At 48.5% G+C, this 12,202-nt stretch overlaps 1 protein-coding gene across 1 annotated transcript in view; it reads left to right on the top strand.

Moving 5' to 3' along the window:
- WRAP73 (WD repeat containing, antisense to TP73) overlaps positions 1–12,202 on the top strand; it is a 60,005-nt gene that overhangs the window by 26,780 nt on the left and 21,023 nt on the right. Inside the window, exon 4 of the mRNA XM_040326468.1 lies at positions 11,281–11,353. Within this exon, the coding sequence (XP_040182402.1) occupies positions 11,281–11,353 (73 nt within the window). The remainder of the gene's footprint in view (positions 1–11,280; positions 11,354–12,202) is intronic.

The raw sequence follows: 12,202 nt of genomic DNA, 5'->3' as shown, positions 1-12,202 counted from the left end.
CGGCTGAAGAGTCGTGGACATCACTGGATCTAGATGGGGCTCAGGTAAGTATTAAAAGGGCCGCTGCACACTGAATATTTTTTATCTTCATGCAGAGAATGCATTAAAGAAAGCCCGGCCTGGTTGTACTTCATCTATGGATCATAGAAGTGCAATTCGTTTTGCACTCCTGTGACCCGTTTTCAGCAAAGAGCGGGCTGAAGTCCGGGAACTGCCCCATCTCTCCATGCCACCCCCTATATGAATAATGGATAGATTTGTATTCACAGCCCCCCCCCCATTCATGCATTCGACCCCTCTGAGGACACCGGGCGCCTAAATTACTGCGGTGGGGGGGGTTGTGTGTGTGTGTGTGTGTGTGTGTTTTTTTTTTAAGCACCTGATTAGAGCCAGAGGCTCTAATATGCTTCAAAATAGGGTGGGCGCAAAGCATTGTGCCATGAAGCCCACCCAGGTGTTGCAACAGCGAATGAATATTCGCTGTTGTAACACTGATCCTCGATCCTGCCAGTGGGTCTGAGACCCGTTTTTTCGATTGGCTGAAAAGAGAAAATTGATCGCAGAGGAGGGAGGAAACGGAGGCCGCCGATGCCCGTGGAGAGCAGAGGAAGGAAAATCTGTTGCTGCCACTGAGCAAGGGAAACCCGGGAGAAGCGCTGCATCAGACCCTGCATCGAGCTCATTTGGAGCTTGAAATGAAAAAACACGATTGCTGACCTGTTATGTATTCCAGATTCAGTTTTTTATTTGGGTCCTGTACCAAAATCTGTACATTTAACCTTAAAAATGAAGGTTATGTCATTGGAGCACAATGAATGCGGGCAGCAAATATTCTAGGTCTGCGGTATTTCCCATAGTCCTCTCTGGCCTGGGTTGGGACCCTATTAATGAAACCTAAACCAGGAAGCACTGGGTGAAATGTCTGGTTTAAATTGTGGTATTCAAGCAATGCAGCTGTTGAGGTCGTAGAGATTGGGTGACTGTGTGGGCTGCTTTCCTCCCATTAGTTCCCCTGTGACCCCGGGCAATTCCCCATGTACAGTCTACATACAGAGGATGGAGACATGCATGTCAGCAGGCCGAGGCTGGGCTCATTTGAAGGGGGCCTGTCCTTGGGTACTGTTTACCTACAAAAAAAATAAATTACATTTTGATAGGTTTATGTAATGTGCGTATTGTTCTATCTATATGTTGTTGAACTAATGGTAACATGTTTGTTGGGAAATATAGGTAAAATAACAACGCCTGAAACGCTTTCCAAAGTGTATGTATTCTATAAATGCTTCCCGACTGGCCACCCTTGTCCTCTGCCTTTCTTGGTCTTCCATAGACTTTGTCGGCCTTCCATAGACTTTTTTGTGGGCCTTCCATAGACTTTTTTGTGGGCCTTCCATAGACTTTGTGGGCCTTCCATAGACTTTGTGGGCCTTCCATAGACCTTTGTGGGCCTTCCATAGACTTTTTTGTGGGCCTTCCATAGACTTTTGTGGGCCTTCCATAGACTTTTGTGGGCCTTCCATAGACTTTTGTGGGCCTTCCATAGACTTTTGTGGGCCTTCCATAGACTTTTGTGGGCCTTCCATAGACTTTTGTGGGCCTTCCATAGACTTTGTGGGCCTTCCATAGACTTTGTGGGCCTTCCATAGACTTTGTGGGCCTTCTATAGACTTTGTGGGCCTTCTATAGACTTTGTGGGCCTTCTATAGACTTTGTGGGCCTTCCATAGACTTTGTGGGCCTTCCATAGACTTTGTGGGCCTTCCATAGACTTTGTGGGCCTTCCATAGACTTTGTGGGCCTTCCATAGACTTTGTGGGCCTTCCATAGACTTTTGTGGGCCTTCCATAGACTTTTGTGGGCCTTCCATAGACTTTTTTGTGGGCCTTCCATGGACTTTTTGGGCTTTCCGTAGACTTTGTCGGCTTTCCGTAGACTTTGTCGGCTTTCCGTAGACTTTGTCGGCTTTCCGTAGACTTTGTCGGCCTTCCATAGGCTTTTGTCGGCCTTCCATAGACTTTTGTGGGCCTTCCATAGAACTCGTCGGCCTTCCGGGAGGTTTGTCAACTTTAATACCGGGCACTTTCACCTCATTCTTGACCAGGCCAATTTTTAGCTTTCAGCTCTCACACTTTGAATGACAACACTGTACCCATATGACATTTTTATCATTTTTTTTTTTTTTTCACAAACATAGAGCTTTCTTTTGGTGGTATTTAATTTTTATTTATTTAAGTCGGGAATAATGTTTTTATTACCTTTTTTAACAAGCAAACAAAACGTACACAGCCAAAATGTATGACAATAAAGGAATTTCAAAGCATTTATGTGCCATATACTGCATGTCGCACTCAGAACAGTGGGTACTTAAAAAACCTATGTAAAAAAACAGTACTGAACCATTCAGCCCAATAACAGAGATATGGGAATACTCCCACCCTCGGTAAGAAATTTAGACGAATAACTTTTACATAGCCCTTACATTACTATGAGAATTATGAGAATTATTCTATCCATCACTAATTCCATGGGAGCCAAACCTGGTACTGCTAGCCAGTCACCCTAGAGCCTATGAAACTTCTATGGGCATCGATGCTGGAAGTCTGAGGGGTATATTCCATTCTTTGTGGCTGGGAGCCTGATCGCTTTTCATTTGCATCAGGAGAAACCTACGGGCCTGAAACAAGGCTCTGTTAACAGCTACTTTTTGAAGGTCTGCGAGTTGAAGATTATCAAGGATCCCCTATTTATTTATTTATTTTTGATGAAAAAATTTATTTTATAAATGCCTCCCAACTGGCCACCCTTGTCCTCCGTCTTCCACAGGCCGCGCCCCCTGTCTTCCACAGGCCGCGCCCCCTGTCTTCCACAGGCCGCGCCCCCTGTCTTCCACAGGCCGCGCCCCCCCGTCTTCCACAGGCCGCGCCCCCCCGTCTTCCACAGGCCGCGCCCCCCCGTCTTCCACAGGCCGCGCCCCCGTCTTCCACAGGCCGCGCCCCCCGTCTTCCACGGGCCGCGCCCCCCGTCTTCCACGGGCCGCGCCCCCCGTCTTCCACGGGCCGCGCCCCCCGTCTTCCACGGGCCGCGCCCCCCGTCTTCCACGGGCCGCGCCCCCCGTCTTCCACGGGCCGCGCCCCCCGTCTTCCACGGGCCGCGGCCCCGTCTTCCTCTCCTCTTGCTCAGAAGGGCGGTGGACCTCCTCCACCACCTTTGCGGTACTCCTGGCTTGGGAGGTTCCAGTCCTCTTTATTGAGTTGGCAGGCCTACCTGCAGAAATGCTTTACCCACTTCAATACTGGGCACTTTCGTCTCATTCCTGCCCAGGCTACTTTTCAGCTTTCATCGCTGTCACACTTTGAATGACAACTGCGTGGTCATGCAACACTACTTGTATGACATTTTATATAATTGTTTTCGAATGGAGCTTTATTTTGGTGGAATTTGATCACCATTGGGGTTTTTTATTCTTTGATAAACAATTGAAAAAAAAATTACAAATAAAAGTAGTTTTTCTATTTCACTGATAGGCTGTACTGATAGGCGGCACTGATTATCCGTGTAAAGCAGTGGTTCTCAACGCCTGTCCTCAGGACCCACTAACAGGCCAGATTTCTTTATCGTACATCACGGGACACAGAGCGGCATTCATTACTATATGGGTTATATGGAGTACCTTCAGGTGTAGACACTGGCAATCTCAAACAGGAAATGCCCCTCCCTATATAACCCCCTCCCACAGGAGGAGTACCTCAGTTTTTACGCCAGTGTCTTAGGTGTTAGTCATGGTTTAGCTTGCCTCCGCATCCTTGGGATTAGGTGAGCTACCGGTTCTGTCCAAAAAAGCCTCAGCGCTAAAGTGGTCAGTAACCGGACCCCAAACCCTTGGGGTATAGCCCATAATGCTTTTCTTTTTAGAGAGCTGGACCCTGGGCCCAGAACTTAGAAACCTTTGGGTACCTAAAGTTTTCTGTTGCCAGGGTGCTATATGGGCCCAGGACAGTGGATCCTTCATAGGAACCCAGGGCCTGAAGGTCTAGACATCCCCACGGAGATGGGGGAAGATTGGGCCTCTTGCTTGGCAAAGTCCTGCGGCATGGAGCAGGTAAGTGAGGGGAAAACTTGCGGAACTTGGTTCTTAGCAGGTTTTTTTCTGGGGGGTCACAGGGGACATGCCTAAAGTTATGCACTGCATCTGGCAAACTAGTCACATATCATAAAGATAGGATGGCTCTCTATGTATTATTCCCCATAAGATGTGACCTCCCTTGTAGTGTTGGAAAAGCATTGAGTGGGGCCTGTGTTATATAAAAATATATGTGTGTGTCAGAGAGCTTTGCTTACCTGCAGGCCTCCAGGCGATGCTCCATTCAGTCTTCCTCCTCAGAGCCTGCAAGCAGGCAAAACGCTGGCCTCCTCATGGTTCCAGACTGCAGGCTGCAGTTTGCTGGAACAGAGAGGTCCCTTCCTCCCAAAATCCCCCCCCCCCCCCTCCCCCTGTCGGGAGGGGCATTTCCTGTTTGAGGTTGCTGGGGGGGAAGGGCGGGTCAGTGGCTTAAAGGAAGGGGCGGCCCTTCCTTGTTTGTTCCATCAATACTTTGGAACTGAGGACATAGACCAGAGTGGCAGCACGGGGCGCCGAGGACACACAGTGGCCAGAAAGGATATTGCAGTCTTCAGAGGACTGTTTTGTCAAGCCTAGAAATAGGCTGTTTCTTTTCCATCTCATAGTTTTTCTTTGCAATACTACTCAGGGGGACAGAATGTTTTTTCTTTCCTGGATTTGAAACAAAAACGAAAAAAAAAAAAAAAAAAAAGTCATCTAGGGGAGAGGAAGCATTTTTTTTATCCCCCAAACAGGTGTTTGGACAATTAACTTTTATAGTTCCAAATACCAATAGGTAGCAGGTGTACCTCGGTATTGTACCATGGTATGCCGCTGTTTTCCCTACAGGGAGCCTTGGGGCCATCGGGATCTGGGGCTGGAGCTGACGCGGGTCAGTCCAGCCCTAAGATGGTCACGGAGGAGGTATTACTCACCTCTTTAAAAGAGATGAGAAAAGCATGGAAAAAAAAAAAAAAAAATGATATCCGCAGCTATGCGGGGCAGTAAGCGGAATAGATCTCCGTCGCCCGAGCGCGGACCCTCAGAAGAGGAGGTCCTTTCCTCAGGGGAATTGGACGACCTCTTGGACACGGACCAAGTAGGTTCAGGGATCGAAGACCCGGATACAGAGGAGTCTGGGGCAGTCTCCCTGAGGGAGAGCTGGTGGATTCAAGGATTGTCGGACTTGGTCCATAGGACATTCAACTTGCCAGTACCAGATCTCCAGGTATCGACGGTTTCAGCTTTGGGCTCACTGAGGGCGCCTCAAAGCAATGCTGTGTTTCCGATCCATCCTCTATTAGAGGGAATTTTGTTCCAAGATTGGAACAAGCCAGATAAGATCTTCTTACCACCTAAAAGGTTCTCTGTCCTATATCCTATGGAAGAAAAATTTTCCAAAAGATGGGCTACTCCTGCAGTGGACGCAGCCATCTCATGTGTTAACAGATCGTTAACACGCCCTGTAGAAAACATACAGGTGTTCAAGGATCCAGTTGATAAGCGCTTGGAAGCACTACTTAAGAACTCCTTCACTACTGCAGGGGCAGTAGTACAGCCAGCTGTGGCTGCGATTGGGGTCGCTCAAGCATTATCGGATCAATTTAAGCAGATGCTTAAACTTATTCCGGCCCAGCAGGCAGAAAATTTTTCGGATGTCCCTAAGGCCATATGTTTTACGGTAGACGCAATCAAGGATTCTATCCAGCAAGCGTCACGTTTATCGTTATCCCTTATCCATATGAGAAGACTCTTATGGTTAAAAAGCTGGGAGGCTGAGCCCCCATGCAAGAAGCTCCTGGTAGGGTTCCCCTTCCATGGAGGACGACTCTTCGGAGAAGACCTAGATAAATACATTCAGACCATTTCAAACGGCAAGAGTACTCTCTTGCCAACTAAGAAGAAGGTTCAGGGACCTGCGTTTAAACGACAGTATTCCCCTGGGCAGGGGCCCTCTAATGCCAAGCAGTATCGACGGCCTCCTGCAAAAGCAAACTTCGGCTTCAACAGCAGATCACAAGGACAGGCTGTTAGAGGCAAAAGGCAGTGGTTTCGCAAACCAGCAAAACCAGCCCCCAAGCCAACCTTATGAAGGGGCGCCCCCACCCACGAAGGTGGGGGGAAGGCTGCGACTCTTTTCAGAGATTTGGGAAGCCAGCATTCCCGACGAGTGGGTACGGTCTTCCGTGGCCACAGGCTACAAATTAGATTTCCTAAGGTTTCCTCCTCCTCATTTCCAGAAGTCGAGGATTCCAAACGATCCGGAAAAGGGAGCCGCATTAAGATCGGCATTAGATCATCTACTTTCCCAGGAAGTAATAGTAGAGGTACCAGTCCTGGAACAGGGGCTGGGTTTCTACTCCAACCTATTCATCATCCCAAAATCCAATGGAGATGTCAGGCCAATTTTGGACCTAAAGATGGTAAATGCATATCTAAAGATCCGCTCATTTCGGATGGAATCCGTGCGGTCAGCAGCTGCCACACTCCAGAAGGACGACTTCATGGCGTCCATAGACATAAAGGATGCCTACCTTCATGTTCCAATTTATCAGCCACATCAAAGATATCTACGCTTCATGGTGGCTTCGCGTCACTTCCAATTCGTGGCGCTTCCCTTCGGGTTGGCTACGGCCCCCCGGGTGTTCACGAAGGTCCTAGCTCCAATCCTAGCCAAACTAAGGATCCAAGGGGTCACGATCCTAGCATACCTGGACGACCTCCTAGTCATAGATCACTCGTCTCCCGGCTTGGAGCGAGCAGTGGCCCTCACGGTCCAATACCTCGAGAGGTTCGGCTGGGTCCTAAATCGAGAAAAGTCAGCTTTCCAGCCCACAAAGCAGTTGGAATATCTCGGCATGAGATTAGACACAGAACAACAAGGAGTGTTCCTACCTCTGAGGAAGGTAAAAGCCATCAAGGAATTAATCCTACTGGTTCTAAGCAAGAAAGAACCGACTATTCGCCTATGTATGAGGTTACTAGGCAAGATGGTGGCCACATTCGAGGCGGTACCATACGCCCAGAGCCACACTCGCATCCTACAGGCAGCCATCCTGTCAGCATGGAGCAGAAGGCCACAGGCCTTGGATATCCCGTTGCCGCTCTCATCAAGAGTCCGACAAAGTCTGTGTTGGTGGTTAGACCCTCAGAATCTACTGAAGGGGAGGTCTTTCAGCCCAGTGGCTTGGAAGATAGTGACCACAGACGCCAGCCTGACGGGCTGGGGAGCAATTTTGGATGGTTGCACTCGCCAAGGTACTTGGGCAAAGCCAGAGAAGCAGTTGCCCATCAACATCTTGGAGCTCAGAGCTGCTCGACTAGCCCTCAGGGCTTGGACGTCAAAATTGCAGGGGTTCCCGGTGAGAATTCAATCAGACAATGCCACGGCCGTGGCACACATAAATCACCAAGGGGGAACCAGGAGTCAAACCGCTCAGAGAGAGGTGAGCTTGATTCTTCTATGGGCAGAGGCTCATGTGCCCTGCATATCGGCAATATTCATTCCAGGAGTGGACAACTTTCAGGCGGACTTCTTAAGCCGCCAGACTCTATGGCCGGGGGAATGGTCTCTGCATCCACTAGTCTTTCAAGCACTCTGCCAAAGATGGGGAGTGCCGGACGTGGATATCATGGCATCGAGACTCAACAAGAAACTAGACAGGTTCATGTCCCGCTCAAGGGATCCGATGGCCTGCGGAACCGATGCGTTGGTTTGCCCTTGGCATCAGTTCAAACTTCTTTATGCGTTTCCCCCGCTCCAGTTACTACCCCGCCTGCTGCGCAGGATCCGGGTGGAGCACATACCAGTCATCCTGGTAGCTCCAGCATGGCCCAGAAGGGCATGGTACTCACTAATCTTAAGGATGGTAGTGGGAGACCCGTGGACTCTTCCTCTACGGCCAGACCTGCTATCGCAAGGTCCGATCCTCCACCCTGCCTTACGGCATCTAAATTTGACGGCCTGGAAGCTGAATCCCTGATTCTCAGGGGTAGAGGTCTGTCTCAGAAAGTAATCTCTACCCTAATCAGAGCCAGGAAACCGGTCTCTAGGGTGATTTATTACAGGGTCTGGAAGGCCTATGTAGGCTGGTGTGAGTCCAAGCGATGGCTTTCTCGCAAATTTACCATCGATAGAGTATTAAGTTTTCTCCAGCTAGGAGTGGATAAAGGATTGGCATTAAGCACAATCAAAGGACAGATTTCTGCTCTGTCAGTGTGGTTTCAGCGGCCGCTGGCCACCCACTCGCTGGTTAAGACCTTCCTTCAAGGGGTCTTACGTATTAGACCTCCAGTTAAATCCCCGCTTTGTCCGTGGGATTTAAATCTTGTTCTGTCAAAGTTTACAGAAACAACCGTTTGAGCCGTTGGCTGATATTCCTTTGGTTCTACTGACAAGGAAGTTAGTATTTTTGGTTGCCATAGTTTCCGCAAGAAGAGTTTCGGAGCTGGCAGCCTTATCCTGTAAGGAACCATATCTTGTTTTTTCATAAGGACAGGGTCGTTCTCCGCCCTCATCCTTCCTTCCTTCCGAAGGTCATATCCAGTTTTCATTTGAACCAGGATTTGGTATTACCATCCTTCTTCCCTAAACCTACTTCCAGAAAGGAAGGGTTGCTGCATACCTTGGATATTGTCAGGGCCATGAAGGCCTATCTTAAAGCTACAAAGAAGATCCGGAAGACAGATGTGCTGTTCATTCTACCGGATGGGCCCAAGAAGGGGCAGGCAGCTGCAAAGTCCACCATTTCTAGGTGGATTAAGCAATTAATCACTCAGGCCTACGGCTTGAAAGGGTTGCCTCCTCCAGTATCATTAAAGGCTCATTCTACTAGAGCCATGGGCGCCTCCTGGGCAGCACACCACCAGATCTCTATGGCTCAAGTTTGCAAGGCGGCAACCTGGTCTTCTGTCCACACGTTTACAAAATTCTACAAGTTGGACGTAAGAAGGAATACTGATACTGCCTTCGGGCAGGCAGTGCTGCAGGCTGCAGTTTGAGACCCTCGGATTCCGGGGGCTCCTCTTGTTCGAGTTAAATTTAAAATTTTTTATTTTTCTCAACTAAGTTGGATTTATTATGATTTGAGTATATCTCTAAATTAAATCCTTTTGTCTTGGAGATGTTCTCCCTCCCCTCATTGTAAGCATTGCTTTGGGACATCCCATATAGTAATGAATGCCGCTCTGTGTCCCGTGATGTACGATAAAGAAAAAGAGATTTTTAATACAGCTTACCTGTAAAATCTTTTTCTTGGAGTACATCACGGGACACAGAGCTCCCACCCCTCTTTTTTTGAGGACCATTTTGGGAGGCATACTGCTTGCTACAAAACTGAGGTACTCCTCCTGTGGGAGGGGGTTATATAGGGAGGGGCATTTCCTGTTTGAGATTGCCAGTGTCTACACCTGAAGGTACTCCATATAACCCATATAGTAATGAATGCCGCTCTGTGTCCCGTGATGTACTCCAAGAAAAAGATTTTACAGGTAAGCTGTATTAAAAATCTCTTTTTTAGGTATTACCTTGGGAAGATGCAGACTAGAATACTGCAATCCATGAGCAGAAAATGATATCACCTGTGATGTATTTCAGTAATCTTGCAAACCTGGCCTGTTAGTGGGCCCTGAGGACAGGCGTTGAAAACCACTGGTGTAAAGGATGTGCTGACAGTTTTGCTGGTTAACTGCTCTCCTTTCCTTACACAAAGTGTTGGAGGAAAGGAATGCAGATACCTGGCAAGTCTGTTTACATGTGATCAACTGTAATTTGGACACAGCTGATCACATGGTAAAGGACCACTGTGATTGGGTCTTTACTCCAATACCCCACAGAGCACCGCATTGCATGGGGCTGGGCTCTCGGAGTATGGCTTTTGACGTCCTCACAGAACTGAACATCCATGCTCCCCTATCCTATCACACACTACCCTACCCTATTCTATCCTATCCTACCCTACCCTACCCTACCCTATTCTATCCTAACTTTCCCTTCCTACCCAAACCTACCCTACCTTTCCCTACCCTATTCTATCCTATCCTATCTTACCCTAACCTTCCCTACCCTAACTTTCCCTTCCTTTCCTACTCTACCCTACCCTTCCCTACCCTATTCTATCCTATCCTACCCTAACCTTCCCTACCCTAACTTTCCCTTCCTTTCCTAACCTACCCTACCCTATTATATCCTATCCTACCCTACCCTACCCTATTCTATCCTACCCTATTCTATCCTATCCTATCCTACCCTACCCTATTCTATCCTAACTTTCCCTTCCTACCCAAACCTACCCTACCCTATTCTATCCTATCCTATCCTATCCTATCCTATCCTATCCTATCCTACCCTACCCTACCCTATTCTATCCTAACTTTCCCTTCCTACCCTTCCCTACCCTATTCTATACTATCCTACCCTACCCTACCCTATTCTATCCTAACTTTCCCTTCCTACCAAAACCTACCCTACCCTTCCCTACCTTATTCTATCCTATCCTACCCTAACCTTCCCTACCCTAACTTTTCCTTCCTTTCCTAACCTACCCTACCCTACTCTATCCTATCCTACCCTACCCTATTCTATCCTATCCTACCCTAACCTTCCCTACCCTAACTTTCCCTTCCTTTCCTAACCTACCCTAACCTACCCTACTCTATCCTATCCTACCCTACCCTATTCTATCCTACCCTAACTTTCCCTTCCTTTCCTAACCTACCCTTCCCTACCCTATTCTATCCTATCCTAACCTTCCCTACCCTAACTTTCCCTTCCTTTCCTAACCTACCCTACCCTAGGTCCTGGCTGCTGGCTCTGAGCCAATGAGGAAGGTGAGAGCCCAGAGAGTCGCTGTTCTCGTGCACATCAATGGATTGAGATGAGGCTCAGGTAAGTATTAGGGTGGGGGGGAGCTGCACACAGAATTGTTATCTTCATGCATACAGGTAAAAAAAACGTTCAGCCTTTACAATCACTTTTATATACATAATATGCATCTTTTTATATATTTCCTTCAGCAGCAAACAGGAGTGGAGCAAGTGTACCCCAAATCTCTCAGTTGATTTTCTACTTTTGAATGTTTTGGGTTTGCTCATCTCTTGTGTGGAGAATGTTTCATGGATTTTGTAGGTAAATACATATTGTGCAGTTTGTCAAATTTTTTTGAATTTTCTTTCCATCTCCAGCTGCGGATAACTTTGTGGTCACTTAGTGCGAAATCCGTGTCCTACATCAAGTTCCCCAAAGCCTGTCAGAAGGGTGAGTCGGAGATTCGTCATATTCATGTACACACAATGCGGTTTAGTATGAAATTTGGGCAACTTGTAGCGTTTTTATTCAGTGCACTCTGAAGAGGAATCCGAGGGCATTTGACAGGTAGTGATGAGGCATTCTACATTCTCCGCTTGGTGTAACCCTGTGAATGCCCAGTGGTGCGGCCCCATACACTTGCTGCAGTCACGTTTGCCTGCCAAATGCGACATGCGAACAAATTTTTGCCACCACCGCAATTCACAGCACCACACCTGCATGTGGGGGGGGGGGGGGGGTAAAACTGTGATACAAACAAGTGGCCACTGCCCCCACCTATAACTGGTCTTTGCAGCAAGGAGCCCTGGAAGGGCGATGTATGTCAAACAAATACAAAGAGATTTCCAAGCTCAAACTTGCCAACCAGCCAGCCATCAACAGCCTGGTTTTACCACCCCCATGGTTCATGGTCCCTCCTGTGGTTCACCCCTTACAGTGTAAATAAGTGGCAGGTTTACATTACTCTTTACAGGAGCTCTTAAATCACAAAGGCTAAAAATACTGGCCGATGCCCATTTCTGGGCCAAGCGTCTGACTGGTGCCCATTTCTGGGCCAAGCGTCTGGCCGGTGGCCATTTCTGGGCCAAGCGTCTGGCCGATGGCCATTTCTGGGCCAAGCGTCTGGCCGATGGCCATTTCTGGGCCAAGCGTCTGGCCGATGGCCATTTCTGGGCCAAGCGTCTGGCCGATGGCCATTTCTGGGCCAAGCGTCTGGCCGATGGCCATTTCTGGGCCAAGCGTCTGGCCGATGGCCATTTCTGGGCCAAGCGTCTGGCCGATGGCCATTTCTGGGCCAAG

Source organism: Rana temporaria, chromosome 10, assembly GCF_905171775.1.
Source record: "Rana temporaria chromosome 10, aRanTem1.1, whole genome shotgun sequence".
In the NCBI taxonomy this organism is placed as follows: domain Eukaryota; kingdom Metazoa; phylum Chordata; class Amphibia; order Anura; family Ranidae; genus Rana; species Rana temporaria.
The sequence above is the reverse complement of the archived record's forward strand: the minus strand, read 5'-3'. Positions and strand labels throughout refer to the sequence as shown.